Source organism: Hippoglossus stenolepis, chromosome 7 (assembly GCF_022539355.2).
Source record: "Hippoglossus stenolepis isolate QCI-W04-F060 chromosome 7, HSTE1.2, whole genome shotgun sequence".
In the NCBI taxonomy this organism is placed as follows: Eukaryota; Metazoa; Chordata; class Actinopteri; order Pleuronectiformes; family Pleuronectidae; genus Hippoglossus; species Hippoglossus stenolepis.
The window spans coordinates 8,674,220-8,693,230 of record NC_061489.1 but is presented as its reverse complement, the minus strand read 5'-3'; the positions used below and the strand labels follow the sequence as shown (position 1 = coordinate 8,693,230).

At 43.4% G+C, this 19,011-nt stretch overlaps 1 protein-coding gene across 1 annotated transcript in view; it reads left to right on the top strand.

Annotated features, from left to right (window-relative positions):
- Positions 1-19,011, top strand: part of tenm1 (teneurin transmembrane protein 1) — a 180,259-nt gene that overhangs the window by 16,046 nt on the left and 145,202 nt on the right. Inside the window, exon 3 of the mRNA XM_035162292.2 lies at positions 2,003-2,323. Within this exon, the coding sequence (XP_035018183.2) occupies positions 2,003-2,323 (321 nt within the window). The remainder of the gene's footprint in view (positions 1-2,002; positions 2,324-19,011) is intronic.

Sequence of the window (19,011 nt, the reverse complement as noted above, 5' to 3'; positions counted from 1 at the left end):
AATTGATAAATGGACAGTTAGTCAGCTGGATCCACAGCTCATTAGTTTGTGTTTTCCCGCTAATTAACTCAGATTAATTAATTCAACATTTTGATTCCCAACATTTTCTTAACAATGCCAGAAATCAGTTACAGTACACACATGTTTAAATTATTTACAAGCATTTACAGAAGCATTTAATCTCCTGTGTAGATAAGGTTTGAATTAAAATTATATAAATTATTATATAAATATTAAAAATGTAGAGGAAAAAAAAACAACTTTGTGAATTGTGTTTATATCAGTTTAGAAAATAGGATACAACTTGGTATCATGTTTCCCAAAATAATGAGAATAAAGGGAGAATATCCATGTAAATTGCCTGACATACAAAACACAGGGATAACAATCTGAAATGCTTTTCAATACTTACTACCTTAATATTAGATAAGATGACAACCCTAAAACCTAAGGCCCATATCTTTACCTTCATTTGTGGATATTGGGCTTTGGTGTTGCATTTTTCCCAACAATATATGGCTAATTTAGCACAAACCTTTTGGCACGTTTTCAGGGCCCCTGTCAGTCTGGGCCCCTCAGGCCTGGTTGGTAGTTGAGCCTCGTTGAGGGAACCCTGTCCCCCCCCCATTCACCAGTGGTAATTACACCCTTGGGTAAACAGAATTTAGATGTGTTTATCTTACATTACATCCAAGACTGCATTACAGTGAAATTACAACCTAGATTGCTTTGGCAGATATTCAGAAGTGCTTTGTATTATAGCAGAGTTGAATATATAAATTGTTGATCTTTTGCTGAAGTGAGTCGGGAGCGGCAAACCGTAATGGCAGGAAATGGGAAGTTATTCCAAAAAATTGATTTCCCCTCTAATCGTCTACTAAAATCTCTTCTGGTGTTATAAATGTGTTTTAAAACTAAATTTTTAGGGCGGCTCCTTCCAGTTTTACAGCCCGTCCATGTTTGTTGCCACGAGGAAATGGCCTGTTTGTTCCTGAATTGCCCTCTTGCAGCCAATTTGAGCTAAACACAAGAGCATGTAGTGGTGACCAATCTTGTGCCGGTTTAATTCTGGCAGAACAGTGTGTGAGCCACTGTTGGTCTTGACCCCATCAGAAAGGCACAGCAGGAAACGTCGCTGGTCAATGGAGTGGTCAACAGGACTGTGGCTTTTATTGAAACACTGCGGTTCGTGTGCGGATGACCTGACCTAACAGAAATATTAACTGCACTAAGTGAGCAGGAGAGGAAGTCTTTGTCTCCCTCCTCTGCATTGACTGGAGTCGTTTATGGTACCTGGCTACTGTGGTTTCTCTATAGATTTTGATTTATGCCTTTATTTCTTTTAAATTACATCAGTTCCATCACCTCCACTCGTACGGTCCAAACAGAAAACGTGTGTGGCGAGGAAGAAAATTTACTTAACTGCCTCTGCAGGAAAAAAAGAACTAGAGCTCAATTGAATTGAATAGAATTGAAGTGTAACCAGAGGACTGAGACAGTATATCTGATGTTCTCAGATAGCAGGTTAATGCTCAGGATTGGAGGGTGTTCTAATACCTGAAAGCATGTGAGGCTCAATCTTTCTTTCAGTCTGAGTCAATATTAATAAGGTTTGATCTTTATCTGATCTCTGCACCCCACCAAAGAGAATATAGATGAGATCAGTGCTCTGTTTGAGCAGCAGTTCAATACATCTTGAGCTCAATAACACACATCAGGAAGCTTGCACAGGATATAGCTGCACTGCAAATGGTTAAGAAAAATCAAGGGTGGCATTTTGATTCGCACGTCTGCTGCAAAACTTTTAATAAATGCTCAAATAACAGCCTATCTCTTGACATAATTTGGGAGGTGCCCAGTGTTTGGCTTGTGAGTGCCTCTCTCAAACAAACACCTGGTCAGATTAATTGCTTAGGCAAATAAATACACACGCCGGCTTTAGAGGCTTTGCAGCTCTAAGTCTATATGATTTTAATCTGCATGTCTCTGTCTCCTCCTGTAGATCTAGACTTCTGCAAGGCTGGGCAGATGAGGAGCCCCGACTACCACATTCACCAACAGCAGCAGCAGCAGCGTCAGGAGGAGGAGGAGGAAGCGCTGTGCACCGGGCCGGTCGCTCACGTCCACAGCCGCGCCTACTCCCTGGGTGTGAGCTCGGACGTGGACACGGAGCCCGAGGTGGACCCGTCTCCCGCTCACGGCCTGCAGCACATGTGGATGCACGGCCTCAAGTCCGAGCAGAGCTCCTGCCTGACGAGCCGCGCCAACTCCGCCCTGTCTCTCACTGACACCGAGCATGACAGGAAGTCCGAGCCTGACAACGGTGAGTGCAAACCGTCTCTTATTACTCTACAAGGGGATTGTCCATCACTGTGCAAAAGGCCCTATGGGAGATACAATTTTAGGTTAGCAGATAATGTAGACCACCTTGGATGAATCTTTTTGTGCATGTAACATGGTGCACCACTTTTCTCTTTGATTGTATTCCTCATTATATCCTCATAGTCTCATAGTATAAAGAGAAGAACATTCACACCAATGAATGCAAAGAAAAACAACATTTAACATTAACTCGTTTTGAGGCTTAAGTTACAGCCTTGGGCAATTACATGATTGAAGCTCTCAGTTCTTAAACTAAAGCTAATGCTTAAGTTCTTCTCTCTTTGAAGGCTCTTTGATGTGACTAAATACAGAAAATGTGCTATTGGTTATTTAGTCTATGAAGTGAGCTCGTAGCGGAGGTGAAACTGGGGTTAGCTGAGGATGGAGTGTGAGGAAAAGTCCAGTGACGAACGGGAAAGGGGATTTAATATCCATTGAGGGCTGAGGCAGATTTTAGTTGAATGGCTTGGAGGGAAAGGAATTGTAGGGGTCAGAAATCTATGGTACCTCACTGGCTGCCTGAGGGCAGCTGACAACAGACTCTGTGGGAAGACTATACCCTGGAAGGAAGGAGAAGTTGAGAGGCGGAGGTGAAGATATGGGGGCCAACTAGAGAAGAGTCTGGGATGGTGCCAGCTATCTGTCTTGCACTGCTGGGCTTGGCTGGGCTCCCTGCAGATGGAGAGTTAGTTAGAGGTGCACACAAACAAAGACAGAGCTCTCCAACCCATCCCCAAGGGCACTGTCTGTTTATGTGCCGCAAAAAGAAGGTGGAACGTATTCACTGGCTGGCGAAAAGAGAGCGAGAAGAGAGAGAGAGAGAGAGAGAGAGAGAGAGAGAGAGAGAGAGAGAGAGAGAGAGAGAGGCAAAAAAGGGAATTAGAGAGGAGAATAATAAGAGAGAGGGAGAGCAAGAAATGCTAATGAGAGAATAGAAATGGTAATGTAATGGTATAATTAGAATGAGGATAAAAGGGAATGAGTGGTTCAGGGTAAAACAGGTGAAGGAGAAGCTGATTTGGAGTGAGTGTGAGACAAAGATGGTGAGAAAAGCAGAAGACTCAGACAGGGGTAGACAGGGATCATAGGAAGAAGGGTTTGGGATGTGCCTGTTACTGGGAGACACCTAGGGGTGCTGTTTAATGACAGCCAGATTGGACACGGAGTCAGCCTTGTGCCTCATCACACGGCGGAAGAGGAGAGCGAGAGTGAGGGGAAGTGGGGAGCGCTCGCAGCATTACACAGTAATCAATTTGTGATGGCTGTGTGCATATGGACCAAAGTTATTACCATTTGAGATGAGGGAGTCCATCTTTATCCAGGGTCAGGAGGAAAGCTGGAAGAAAAAAACGGGGGGGGGAAGCAGATGCACAAGAGGAAACAGACGTAAATGGGTATGGATGAAGCCACAGGAGTGAGAGGAGCCGATTTGAATGTTCAAAGCATTTGGCTTCACTGGTACAATGCACCCAGAGCGCTGGTTTATGTGTGGATTCCATATGTACATGAAGCGCTTTGCAGTATGCTCTCTGGCTCTCCAAACCATGACACCTCTAGAACCTCTAGAACACGCTCTTCCTTTTGCTCACACTTTCACCCCTCTTGTCTCTTTCTTCGTGCATTGCATCCTTTATTTTATCTTTCTCTCCCCTCTCTGACACCCGTTCATTTATTCTCATCCACTTCCTGTCCATCTCCCTCTGACACGTGGCCAGGTGTGTCCATGCGTGCCATCCCCTAATAGGAAATACATTATGAATGTCACACATCTCCCCATCAGCACAACAAAGTCTTGCATGCCCCTCTGTTCCCACCGATAATGAAAGTTAGAGCCACTCGCAAAAAAGACGTTGGCATAAAGGGGCTGATATCAAAAAGCTGGTGTCCCTGCCAAAATGAAAGTGCATTTTAAGTCGGCCCGACCTTGCTCTCCCTTTGTCTTCAGAGCTCGCCCCCTCCCACACCCATTAATGATGTCAGCTTGAAACTGGCAGGAATCCTTTTGTTCCCAGTCTGATTGAAGCTGACAAGTCAATTTAGTCACTCTGTTTGTGGGCGCGCGTTCGTGTGTACGTGCTTGCATGTGTGTTTGAGTGTGAGAAAAATAAAAAGGAGAGCGACAGATTAAGAAAGAGTAAAGTAGGAAGCGGTTCAGCTTGTGTGTGAAGGCACGTTTCTATAGATGTCTGTATTTATTCCCCCCCCCCCCGTGTGCATGTATGTGTGTGCTTGTGATAAGGTGGTGGGGGGTGCATGTCCAACTGTGACACCTCCCTTGAGGAAGGCTGCGGGCATCCTCGAGCACCAGTCAGACCTGCTGACAAACTCAGGGAAGCATCAACACCCCGATTTGACGACAGAGCGCCGATAGAACAGAGGAGATTGGCACTAGAAAGGAAAAGTGCAGTTCAGCTAGAGTTTACACACACGTACACACTCACGCACATCCATACATGATGTTGCCAACATTATATGGACAGCTATAAGTGTTTGTTACAGTAACTATGTCATCCGTACCTGCAGCTAATTATCCAAATCATTAGCTTGGATGTGGGGAGGCTTTCCACAAGATTTTGGAGCCTTCAGGTTTGATTTGTTCTCATTCAACCCAACAAGCGTAAGTGAGGCAATAAAGGTGGGTGATAAAAACCTGACTATTCTGTTTCATCCCCAAAGGTGTTGGAAGTGGGTGAGGTCAGGGCTCTGTCCATGCAAGTTGCATCTTTCCACAGCAAATTTGAACCGAGCTCTATGCATGAGGGCTTTTTCATAATTAAACGAGAAAGGGCCTTTCCCAAGCTGAAAGCACATTATTGTCTGAAATATTGTTTGCTGCAGCAGTAAGATTTCCCCTAATTGAAACCGAGCCAACTAAACCATTAAAAACACCCGCAGACCAAAGGTACTTTGGCCATGTACTGGAGTATACAGCAGAGGAATACATACACATACACATACATTGGATACCGCTGAGCTCAACTTGAGAAGTGTGTGTGTGTGTGTGTGTGTGTGTGTGTGTGTGTGTGTGTGTGTGTGTGTGTGTGTGTGTGTGTGTGTGTGTGTGTGTGTGTGTGTGGTATTATTGTGGTATTTAAAGATTAGGTTAGGTTTAGGTTAAGGGTGAGGATACGTTCAGGCAAGCAGTAATTTCTACGAACAGATTCTGCATATTCTCAAGATTTTGGGGCTTTCCGTTTGAAACGCCTTCAAAAAGTATCAGTTTACATTTTCTTATCGTGTGATGAAAGAAACTGGTTGGACGGTAAGAGTTGCCCTCAGATCGCTGTCTCAAGGTGTCTAATACGAGACCCGAGAGATATGGTTTCCTTCATCCCGGTTGCCATTCACATGGTAAACAGCAGATAGGTCTGTGGACTCCTTATTATGCAAATTGTGGAGATATTCATTTTATTGGTGCCTTGACTGTATGTTATAGAGTCTCTGAACCACTCTGTAAACTACATGTCTTGATGTTTGTGTCGGTTGTTCACAAGTGTTTTGTGTGTGTGTGTGTGTGTGTGTGTGTGTGTGTGTGTGTGTGTGTGTGTGTGTGTGTGTGTGTGTGTGTGTGTGTGTGTGTGTGTGTGTGTGTGTTTGTATTTACAGTTTGTGGTTTGTCTGTTTGTATGATCCTGGATTCAAATCCATTTCCCTGAAACGGACAATAAGGATACTTTGATCTTTGAAGGTTTAAACTGTGTTTGTTAGGGTTAGGCATTTAATTTGTGATAGTTATGGTTATTGCAAGGAGCTAGGGAATGTATAATGCCAATGCTTTGTGTGTGTGTGTGTGTGTGTGTGTGTGTGTGTGTGTGTGTGTGTGTGTGTGTGTGTGTGTGTGTGTGTGTGTGTGTGTGTGTGTGTGTGTGCTGTATATCTTTATATTAAATTCAGCGCAAACACATTACGTATCAGCGGTCTAACAAGACATTTTTTCTCGCAAAAATGTCCAAAGCAAAAGTTGACTTCAACTCTTCACTGTCACTACGATGCTCCTCACTTTAGTGGGAGCAGAGAAATAAATGTAGAGAGAAGAGGAGGAGTGACGAGAGCGACAGAGAGATAGATAGAGAGAGAGGCGGAGAGAGAGAGAGAGAGAGAGAGAGCAGATAGATTTGGTGTCAGCCTCCGAACTACTGCAGTGTGCAATAATAATAAAAAACTACATTAGCTGCATTATCTGGGTTACAACACTGTGCTATAATGAGATGCTAATTAATTGACCACTTTTTCATTAGTCTAATCAGTCGCAGATTTACTCTAGCCCATTGTCTGTCTTTTCTTATCTTTTTCTCCCCCTCCACTTTTGGGATTGACACATCGGCATGTAGCAGAAGGCCTCCTGGTTTTACATCACTGCACTTTTCATACGTCGTCCTCCGAGCAGAAAAAGGCTTCTAAGGCGAATGCAAACAGCAACTAAAGGCTCTCATTATGGAAGATAACATCCTGTGCTAAAATGCTAATGTCTGTGTAATTACCCTGGCCTGAGTAAGCACTTGATTCTGATTGGCCGCGGGACGTCCATCACTTTTGTAAAAATAAAATTGACAACTCCCTTAAATGTCTGATCACGGAGCTAAATTAATATACTAGAAAGGTTTAAGTGTTCCATTTATGCCATACACTGGAGATAATGGTTTAAGAAAATGGGTTTTTCAAATTGCCTCAAACATTTACAGTCCCCGTGTTAACAATCAAGCCTTATGAAAGCAGCAGCACTGAAAAACATGCTTCAGAATGAATGTGAGCCCCCCCCAACATCAAGACACGTTACATCTCATCTGTTAAAGCTACTGGCTGTGTTAATACTGCAAACACGACAGGACACAAAGGCATAAAACAGCAAAACATAAAATATGACTTATCAGATATAATGACAAAAAGTTGTCTCCGTATCTCAATATTGGCCTTTTTTTGGTTGCTCTATATATTAAAATAAACCAAAACAATAATCTTAAGACAAATAGCTGGGACGTGATGAAATGCATTTGCCCCTTTTTAGCAGACTGAATGATTAATAATTAGATAAAAGAAAGAATCATTTTTCGAAATAAATCAAAAAATATGCTGTACATAAAGAAATAACACTCCCATCCATCTATCCTCATTTGAAATTTGTTTTCTAACAGCCTTCAACACATCTTGCTATAATGGGCCCTGGTTCTGGAAGTAAATTTCCCATTTATTTTCTCTGTTGATGTTTCAGACAACCCTTCTTAAAAGAGTTTAAAGACTGGAACCACCTATGAGATGAATCATGACTATAAAACATTTGATTCGGAGCAAAATAATATCAGAAAATGGAAAAAGGGAAAAAGGTACAATAGTGAAACAAATTGAGGGAACTATGCATCCCCTAAAGTTTAGGGGATGCATAGTTCCCTCAATTTTCGCAATGGTTTAGGGCCTAAACCATTGCGAATGATCCCGTTCCGATTACTTCCAGTGCGCTTCTCCCTGAATTGCATTTTTTCTTTATATAGTGTGACAATATATTGTAGTTCGTGGCAGTAGTTGTATTAGTAATAGTAGTAGTAGTAGTAGTAGTAGTAGAAGCAGTAATCGTTAATCAGTAATTGGGCTCAGTAATTGGGCTCTTTTCCTCATCTCTAAAAAACTGCAGCATGGTAGAAAAGGAAATCCTGGTTGTTCTGTGGTAAACGTAATGTAACACTGGGCGATCGGATCACAGCCGACAGGATTTTCAGGATTGTGGTGAACATTTCCATGGTAACAGCCACCTTCACCAATCAGTGATGTTGCTATTACTCCTGAGGATTGTGGAAAGTGTAGTACCTCTCCTCGACATTGCAAATAAACCATGATTTTCTTTAAACGCACTTGATATCGTACAGACCTGTGGCCTCTACAGGAGCATATAGCATTGTTTCACAGTCTCGTAGCTTGTACAAAGTTTACCTTGGATAGTTAAATTATTATGGCTGATAATCAAAATCTCTATTCTGACAATGAATGGGATTTGTACCCCTGGAACCACGATGTTGAGCTCTTTTGACAATGTAGCGAAAGGGGCCGACAAGCTTTTATTTTTTTTAATTTTGTGTCCCCAGTAATTTCCACTCCTATTAATATGCTTGTCCAGTAAAGGAAGGATAAGCTAAATGAATGTACTCCACCTTGAATGAGTGTGAAAGTTACTCTGCAACAGAGTAGATGCCTGCCAGGTTTATACTTACCAACACTAAATGAGCCATATTACCCCCAAAATAGATTGCTGCTATTAGACCTTCAAATAAAGTCATTTAAAATAAAAAAAATTCTCAGTGTAGCTGTTGTCCTTACCTTGAAATAAGACAAGCATGAATGTTACCTTAAACATAAATGTTACATGCCGGCTATAAACTAGGTTGTTTGAGGGCCTGGGGGACTGCACAATGTCATAGAGGGCCCCTCATATCCTTTATAAACACGGTCCATTATTTTTATAATGATGTGCCAAAGTTTTGCAGTCAAGTTTGGCCAAGCTGTGTTCAAGTAAGTGTTGCAGAAGGTTAGCGAGGGCATAACGACAAAGGGCTGGAGAGTGGAGTGAAACACTGACCTTATGGTTTAATGAGCGAGCATGCAGCAGAAAGAAAGACAAAGAGAGGGCGCAGGGAAGATGGGAAGACGGAGAGGCTCCACTGGCAAGTAAAGACGCCGCACAGGATATTGGAGAGCCATCGTCAGAAAATCCGGGCGAGATTGAGCTTTTAGTTTTAATTTTAGCCGGCAGTGACTCGACATGTGTTACAGCTACGTGTGAAGCACCATTAGAAAGACTGATGGATCCGGGTGAAATAGCAACAGGTGTTACACAGAGCAAGATTTCAGATGGGGATTCGATTTTTCGGGGGTTTCTCTCCTTTATGATGCAATTCTGACATTTATTAGGCAATCTGGACCTTTAATTAGAGAGTGAGGGGAATCACAACTGTTTCATGTGAGCTCTCTTATCCACAAGTGTCAGATAAAAGAATTTAAGCAATGTGAATGAAATGGGTTTTATGTGGGGTTTTTTTTTTTTCCCTCTCCTGATATTGGAAGACACAAATCCCTTTTTGGCAGCGCTGGTGCCGCGGAGTCAGGGAAACTACGATACCCTGAGAGACAGAGACATCCGCAGATGTGCCAATACAACCTCTCATATGCACGCGGCCAGGCTGCATCCTTGTGTCTATCTTCCGTGGCGTGTCTGTATGTGCGTGCGAGCCGAGGGTCTAAGTGGCAACACCAGGCAGACAGCCATGTAGTCGTAGTCCCTTCTTGCCTTCCTGAGGCCCAGGGGGGTTTGCAGGAATGGATTTGTCTATTAGCTCGTAAAGAACATTGCTCAGTGCCATATCGATCATCTGAGCTGTAACGTTTAGGGTCTTTAAGTTGTAGAGTTGATCTAGTGGTACACGGACTCCCCTGGCTATTTTACCCGAGTGAGAGATGATCAACTTAACCCTGTTGCTGCGCCTGGCCAGAGGAAACGCTATAAACACATCCGCTAGAGCCAGAAACTGTTTTCATTGAAATACCCATTCAGCCGTCAAGTAGAGGCTGAAGAAATCCCGTGAATCCACCAGGTGCTTTATTGTAGCAACAGATCGCTCGTATGCCTTTCCTCTTCTCTAATAGCGGTCTCATCACATAGTTAGCCATGCAGGCCTCTGTTCTTGACAAGCTGTCAGAATGTTGGACCCCGCCCTGTTGTCCTAATGATGGACCTTTACAGCTCACTGATCCAAAAGAAGAGCCACTGGTCTGAACTGCTGGATGATGGGGGGCTTAGGGATGTGTGTTCATATGTGTTTGTGTGAGTGTGTGTGTGTGCTCGAGGCAGAGTCAGAAAAACGAGGGAGAGGAGGATCATTTTCTGTCTGTCTCTCTCTCTTTCTGTGACTGCCCCTCCTCCATTCTCATCTCGCTGCCATGGCAACAGTCATCAAATCAGAACATCAGCCGTAGCTTTCATCTCTTGCCGTCCGCTGGCAGCTCGCAGGCTGTCTGTATACATAAACCCTGTGATGTTTCCATCACAGTCCGTTTCTTGCCACTTTAATAAGCGGCCACATTCTGCACAATTCATCGTTCACCTACACAACAGGGGAGGTGAGAGGTGAGCTGTTTTGGGTTTTTTTCATAATGAACAGTTGAATAAATGGGCTCAAAAACAGTTTTTAGCTTCCAGCGCTGTTTGAGTATTAAAATGAGAAGAGAGCATGGTGAGTGGCACATGAATAAGCTCACAGCAGAAAGAAACAATAGCCCTGAGAGTGTACCGAGAGATTAGTGAAAATCAGAGTGTTCTGCACTCGGGTAGAGAGGCTGAGAGGGGGCGGGGGACACAAAGGTGTCTGTATGGACACACACACACTCAGATGCCCACACACACTTGTGCTGTATTGTGCTCTATGTGTATGTGTGTGTGTGTGGCGGGGTGAGGGGCCAGAGGGAAATGTTTTTGTGACCGATGCTAGAAAATGCAGCTACAACACAGCTGAATTGGCAATGAAATGGTTGCCATGGGGGAACAAAATATATTTTTTAATTTCCTTCCCTCTTCCTTGTTGTACCTGAGGTGTCTGTGCAAACACCGAGAAAAGATGCTGGTTTCTATGAATGGGAATGGAAAACGTCTAATTGATGGAGAAAGTTAAACAAAAGTAAGCACATCAATATTCTGCACAATAACCTCCTCACTGTGTCTGAATGGGACCTGTCGCTGAGCAGGCTTTGAAGGCATTTGCCAGGACGATGTCAGTGATAGTAATGACAGTGTATTGGTGTCCCTGCAATTACCAATCGCTGCCATTTTAGTTTAACCGCGTGTAGTAATGGCCGCTCCACTGTCGTCGTTGCTGTACTGCCAGGAACGCTTCTGCCATAGTGGCACCGGTGCCAGCGTTAAAGGCTGCCATCGCGGCCGCGGTGCCAGTAGTAAAGGCTGTTGTTACATGGCACGGTGCCCTGAGCCTGTCAGACCTCCAGGGTGCGTACACCACCTGTCATTATCAGCTCTCAGCCCTGGCAGCAAGGGACGGCTAATGGTCCACTGGGTCTCACCCAACAATCTGCTGACCAGTATGAGCGCTGCTGCTCGGACGGCTGGACACACATACACACACACACACACACACACACACACACACACACACACACACACACACACACACACACACACACACACACACACACACACACACATACATGAACACACAGACATGCGAGTGCTCAGGCATGTTCAGGCTTCAGCACAATGCAAACTGCGGCCACAGCTGATCATTATGATTACAAATAGATTTCTTAGATATATATTATGCCTGCTCACACGTACCACCAGTATTTGGTCTGTATTTATTTAGCACTTTTTCTTGTCTTGATGACCAATCAAAGCACACGCAAACAGGGCATGAGCATCCGCACACACATGCACAGACTCACCCCACCCACCACAATCAAAGCACTTTACAGTTCCGTTTTTTTCTATTCACCCATTCACACACATTCATACAGTGTTGCACTTTCTCTATCATACACTAATACACTGCCGACACAGCCGACCTTCTGGTTATGATACGACCCGCTCTACCTCTTGAGGCTGTACAGCTACTATTACAAACATTTAAACATTGATACATCTCTCCATTTATGTTCGACACATGAAGGTTTTAAATATTGTTAATTTGTTCATGTGCCCTGTTACACATAAAAAAATATTTTGTTCTCGTGTCCTCGGAAAGGGATCTCTCACAATAGTCGAGAGTTGAGGGCAAAGGATGTCGCCTATTTGTGGATAAGAGCTATACAAATACAATTTGATTCATTGGTTGATTGAAAGATAAAAAAAAAAAATACACACAAAAACAATTGAAATATGAGTCTATTTCATTCTTCCACTTTGCCCTGGGATGGACTCGTTGTGCTCACTGGAGAATTGTTTGTGTGATTTATTGTATTAGATTGCAACCTTTGTCACAAGCAGTTTTTAATTGAAAAAGCCACAATAGGACTTTGGAAAGCCATTAATTGTTACGGTTAATTAAGGTAAACATTAAATGAAGAGAGTTTTAATTGGCTTCTCTTGATGAGGGTAGGGATCTGGGGTGACCACAATCTGCATATGTAAATAACTGAAAACTCCTGCAGGCCTTAGCTTAACTTTCTCTGCCCCCTCTCTCTCTCTCTCTCTCTCTCTCTCTCTCTCTCTCTCTCTCTCTCTCTGTTTATTTCCCCCTTTGTTTGTGTCATTGTCTTTCTCTCTTTCTTTTTATGCACACCCATCCCACACACACACACACACACACACACACACACACACACACACACACACACACGAGCCAGCAACTACGCCATCAGCCATACAAATGCGGTGCTTTTGCCAAAGTGGCATTGATGTGATGTATGTACGTGCTAAATGCTCAACTGGCGCTCCCTGAAGAGGTACATTTGTTAAGATGAGACATGACAGATAGGCACAAGACATCGCCTTCATATTTACAATATATGGATTCATCCCAAGCCGCATCTAGCAGGCTGTGTTTATTTTTAGCTTTTCATTTTAAGACGAGGATGTTTTGTTGATACTTGTGTGCCCACCAGTGCTCATCGTGGCACGCTTGATTGACCGCTTTCTCCTTGTGCTCAAAGATTTCAATTTATGAAAAAAACAGAAAAACAAACATTACAAGCATCTTTTTTCTTCTTATTTCTTTTTGTTTTTGCATGTCCTCTGAGCAGCTGCCACCTGTGCCAGAGGAGAGGCCGTTAATAGGCCCAGTCACTTTGGGAGACAGATCGCCGTAACATCAGATAGATAATCATGCCGTTAAATAAAAAGCATCTTAAAATGCTTCAGAATGCCGCTTAAGGCATGAGCAGTTTATGGGTGGCTTGAGAGACGGGTGGTGTTACATGGCATTATCTGAGCTTGAAAGTGTGTGTGAGTAAAAGTGTATGTGTGTTTGTGTGTGTGAGGCGAGCAGATGATTGCTTGGTACTGCTGCTCGGTCACCCGGTCATCCTGCTGCAGTGGACCGGCTCCTCGTGGCCAATGCAGGGCTCTTGCCAGTGTTTCTCGAAAACTCAATGTGCTCGCGCTGGTCCAACCAGATGCTCAAAATGTTATTTCCAGATAGTGTTTACGTGCGTGCATGTGTGGTGGGTGGGGTGAGTCTGTGCACGTGTGTGTGGATGCTCATGCCGTGTTTGCATGTCTCTATGTGTTTCCAAGCAATTGTGCACTTTGTATTTATGTGTGTGCACGTGTGTTTTGCTCCAAACAGATGTTTTTTCCAATGTGTGCATACTAGTTGAATTAGATCAACACCAGCCGAGGCAGTGAGCCTGGCCAAGGCGGATAATATTCACTGCTCGCTGTGGCAAACACTACACACACACACACACACACACACACACACACACACACACACACACACACACACACACACACACACACACACACACACACACACACAACACGGAGGAGACTTTTTAAAGCGAGATGTAGAAAAAGCACACTCAGGCAAACCTTTACATTAAACCTACTGTCACATTTTCAGCTTTAGCTGACTCCATATAATATATATTGAAACAGTAGATTACCTCAATGTGAATCATGATTGCAAGTAGCTTTGTAATAAAGAAATAACAGGCAATCATTTGAAAGAAAGGTAGGCAGGGAAAAAGAAAACTTATTCAAATAAGTAAATCTGCTGCTAGTGATTGTAAGGTATATCATGAATGAGTGGACTTAATTTCACTCAGAGGGGCCGGAGTTTATGTGCTGTAGCCTTGATAATAGCCCTTCTGTTACCGTGTGCTTGTTGAAGTGAGGATGCACATTTGCTCCAACCTCAAGGTAGAAACCATCGCCCCTTAGTTACAGTTGCTTTGACAGTCAAATAATAATAATAATAATAATTGCAGATTTATTATCAAAAGTTAGTTTTAGTTTGTTATTAGTTTTAGCTAGTTATGTTAATGTTATCTCTGTAAGTCGGCCTCCTTGTGACTTTCAGTTATTCCAATTGACTCGTTTTAAAACTAAAACCCTGTCCAAAGTTTGCACTTAATGTAGGGTTAGGGTTAATATAAAACAAGGCTCAATATATATTGATGTACTGCTTATGCAGTGAGGAGGTATAACACATTATTGATCTACTTCAGATTTGTAAAATGTTTTGCTGTTTATCAGTTTGAAACCACAAATGTCACTCACTTCTTCAAACTCAAAAGAAATAATAATGTGACACCTATCGTGATAATTACCAATATCGACTGATATGAACATGTTTATCTTGATACAATTTTTCTGCCTTATCATCCAGGCCTAACTAAATGGCCACAGCATCAGGCTAAAGCACTGAGGCTCAAGCTACATGTCAAAGGGTTAGTTAGTGAAGAGGCTCTGCAGAATAAAGGATCATCATTGTTTTGTTTTGCAGTGTAGAGCTAGTCCTACTCCCTAGATGAAGGACTAATCAGACTTATACTTCATATTCTGCATTGGCAGCTTTTTTTTCATACTTCATACTTATTAAAAATATTCCATAGAGTATCTTTTGCTTAAAAAAAAGAAACAGATGAGGACTAAGTACAGAGCTTTTAACATTATCCAGACCAGCTCCTCAACACTGCACGTTATCATTTTTCCATGAGTTAATGGGTGTGATATGAGGATATATATTATGTGACAATAAAGTTTTCATACTCTGCTCATCACTTTATGACAATTGTTTTCACCGTTTGGACGACGCCTTGTGTCCGTGCACACAGCGTAGATGCAGGCAGGACATTTGCTCCAGCTCTGATCATCAGTGAAGGAAACATGACACCCGGGTGAAAGAGCTAATTTGGCAAGACAGAGAGGTGAGAGCGCCTCAGTTTTACAGTGCGTACATGACGATAAAAAAACAGGAAAGCCTACTTCTCTACTGGTAATGGGAAAAAAGTCGCTTGCCATTTTTAAGCGGGTTTAACCACATTTAAAAAACATGCGTACACCTGCTAATTCTGGTGTAAAAGAGGTGTCAGTGGCTGGTTCCCCTTTTGTCCGTCTGTAACCTCCGGCTGCACTATGATCTATTCACAGAACTACACCTCTGTAGTTCTCAGACTGAGTGGATATGCTCCACCAGTTCTTAAGGTCTTGTTCCCTCCCTGGAGGAACGGGTGTTGCATTCACGGTACATTCATCTGTCTGTTATTGTTTTTTGTTCTCTGTGTTGGAATAAAGCGAGTGACTGCAGCCCCGTCTGAATAGGGAACATCCTTGATTTGGGAACAGGCAGAAATGAGTGTAGCCTGTGTGTGAAGTGTTGAGTGATGATCACCTCGGGGATACATGAGGCGACCCCTTTCGTGGCTGCTGAGCGAGGCAGAGAGAGATAATGGGGTATGCGGCTGACAATAGGTGGATGCGGTTCCTCTGTCTAGTCTTTTCTTTTTTTTTGGGTCAGCACCAGAGATGGGTCAGCACACCGACTGGAGGAAACAGAGGGAGAAAGAAAGAGCAAGAGCAATATCTCATATGTCTGTCCTTGCCCCCGTTTGCCCTCAGTCAAATTCTCACCATTATGCTTTCATGCCTGATTTATGTGATGCGGGTGACGCAGCAGGATCTTTTTCCTTCTGCTTTACAAGACAGCGACCGGAGGGCTGGCGACAACTATAAACCAGGACTCTACCTGCACATCACAAAGCGATCCAAACAGCAACTAAATATAAATGTTCTTGGTGTCTAACTACACCCTTTTTTTTCCCTCCCTGGGCAATGCTGCTTTTTTGTCCTGTGGCGTGATCTTGAGTGGGGAGGTTCTCATGCAAGAGCTATTTACATCTGGGCTGTCTTAGTTGAATGGATTTGGCCTGATATCTCAGGCAGGGGGGAAGGCGAGGGAGCTAGTGGGTGAGACATGCCATGCATCAAACGTATAACCGCAGTCATATGCTACATTAGTGGAATGAATGCAGGGCAGGGTGATGCACAATCACTGGTAATTTTTTGGCCAGAGGCATAGAGGGAAAACAAGGAGGAGGAGGAGATCTATATGATTAATGCAGTCGTGGCTGTTGCCCGGCCGAGAGAGGCGACGGCGTGTGGGAAGGTTTATCGCAGGCGAAGGTTAGGATTGCGTGGATGTAACACGGGCTATAATCGCTGCTGAAATAAACACGGCTGGTTGGTGCTGCTGCAATCATCGGTTAATACTTTAATGAAGACATGATGGCTCGGAGATCAAAACCTCTCCAGCTGAGATCGCTGCTCCAGCTAATTTTACTTATACAAGCATAGAGTGGCTTTACACCCGAGCACGTTGGGATTAAACATTTCTGCCGTAACGCTGATTCTTCCATGCTGCAGTGTTTAGCAAATCTGTAGACCTTTGGGTCTTAATATTGGATATTAGATAGGGTCTTCATAGATATTGTCTACTTGGGGTGCAGTCGCGAGGGAACCAGCTTGTGAAGCAAACGACCATGGAGTTACAGTCGTATTTATACTGTAGATTTTGTTTGTACAACCGTTGACATCAGGCATCGTCCCCTCACATGGCTTCCGTTCATTTGTCCATGCTCTCTCTCTTTCCTCTCTCCTTCCATTTCTCAACACCTCCGAGTATCATCAGCCACGGACTCTAACCACCCGCGGTGAATGTGAATTAACAGACGGCATGCTGCTCACAGCACCTTGCTTGCCACTGAAACAGATTCATCACACAGACCTAGATACTGCCTTCTCTCACTAATACACACAAACACACACTTTCACCCTAGAATAGCACATTGGATATATGGTGTAATACTCTTCACACTTACACTTTGTACTTTCCGATCTGGAGAACAATAATATCAGCGACCATTCTTCTTCCTTGCTTCAGGATGTTTTTTGGGTCTCTGTGGTTTTGAGTTAGCTGCGTCTGAAAAACTATTCGCTTATATTTTCTTGTTTACACTCAAAGCCCCTGATCTGTACTTAAAGGCACACCCCTCCTCTCTTTTCTTCAATTGCCACATTTACACATGAGTGGGAGCTGCTCGGCAATCAATGCCCATTGGAAGTTGAAAAGAAGAGTGAGGCAGTTTTGCCCACAGGTCAGAGGTGCATTGTGGGATATTGACAAGTCCCTAGTGCCGCAGTGGGGCACATTGAGAAAACACATCTGCGTGCATATTATTGACAAGTCTGCACCTCACTAAAGTGGACAGGTACTTTATTATCCTCAGAGAGGAAATTCGTTTTCACAGTCAATACACGAAAACAGCGAACACACTCGCATGGCAGTAAACAGGAGAGGTTCATGTTTTTCTCGCAGGTGTAATACGATGGAACCCTCGTGAGACTCGACTCAGACCCACCATCAAGACTTCTCTCATAGTTAAAGGTGAGATTGGTACCTATTCAGCCTGAATGAAAGGTGCTGTCACCAATCTCTCAGCATGCAGCAGGTAAATCAGTAGAACTATCATTACTACTTTATACTCTTTTGCAGTTTAATAATCGGATGCAAAAAGGTTTTGCTCGACCTTTTCTAATGGTCAAACAACATTCCTGCTGTTTTCTGGTTGTAAACATCTACCTCGAAGTGTGTTTACAGGTCACATTTCCTCCTGTGGCTATTGCTGAGCAGCCAACTTTGAACCTGCAATGTAAAAATCGGAATTTTAATGGCGTCGCCCGCAGAAATCAATAGTCAGTCAGTTAAGGTGCAACACTGGAGAAGGAGAAAGTGGCACATGAGGGATAAAGCTCTCGCCTGTTCAGACACAGTGTATGTGCTTCTGGCTCGGCTGACCACACCATCAAACATAATTGGCCGTGTTTGTGGGGGGGGAGCCAGTGTGGGATCCCAGTCCTGTTAGCAACTCCATCTGGCACATGGGACACCCCCCTGTAGGGTGAGGTTATACCAGGGAGAAGCACAAAGCTTGTCTGCTCCCTCCCCAGGTCATTGGTGGGAGTTCACGACGACAGAAAGTAGAAGGTAGGGGAACATGTTCATTGTAAATTTGAAAAGAGGCGTCACACTGTGCAAAAATTGACTTACAAGATATAACACTGCAGCTGCATAGGATACTGCCCAGGGAGAAGCTTTTGTAGTGCAAACCTTTCTTCAAAGAAAGAAGGGCAGTCATAGGAGCATACGAGGTGTGGGTCAGTGATGGGGAAGATGTTGGCTCAGCTCCTGGGGGATAATGTTTTCTCCATAGCAGGGAAACACTTTACACATTGAGGGTATAAAGTTTACTCAGAACATAGTAACTCATTGAAAAGAGATAAACTTCTTTATTTCACTTGGTACAGACTGTGATATTCTGCATTGGCTGTCTTTCGATATTAATAACAGTAAGAATTAAAGTGCTGGGCGTACATGACATAAAGGCCATCTGAAGTTCAGCCAAATCAAGCATTAACAAAAAGCTTTAGTGTCTCAATTATTTAAACCTTACTGCTGTTATATATCCTAAAAATGAATGTGAGCTGTTCAGCCAATGTCTCGCTCCGGGGTGTTCACCAGTGAGGCATGTCAGGAACATGGTACAGCCGAGACAGCTCCGCCTCCGTCTTAGAATAAATATGTTATTTCTATGAATTGAATTTGGTCATATAGGTGTTCAATGAATTAGATCAGCTCA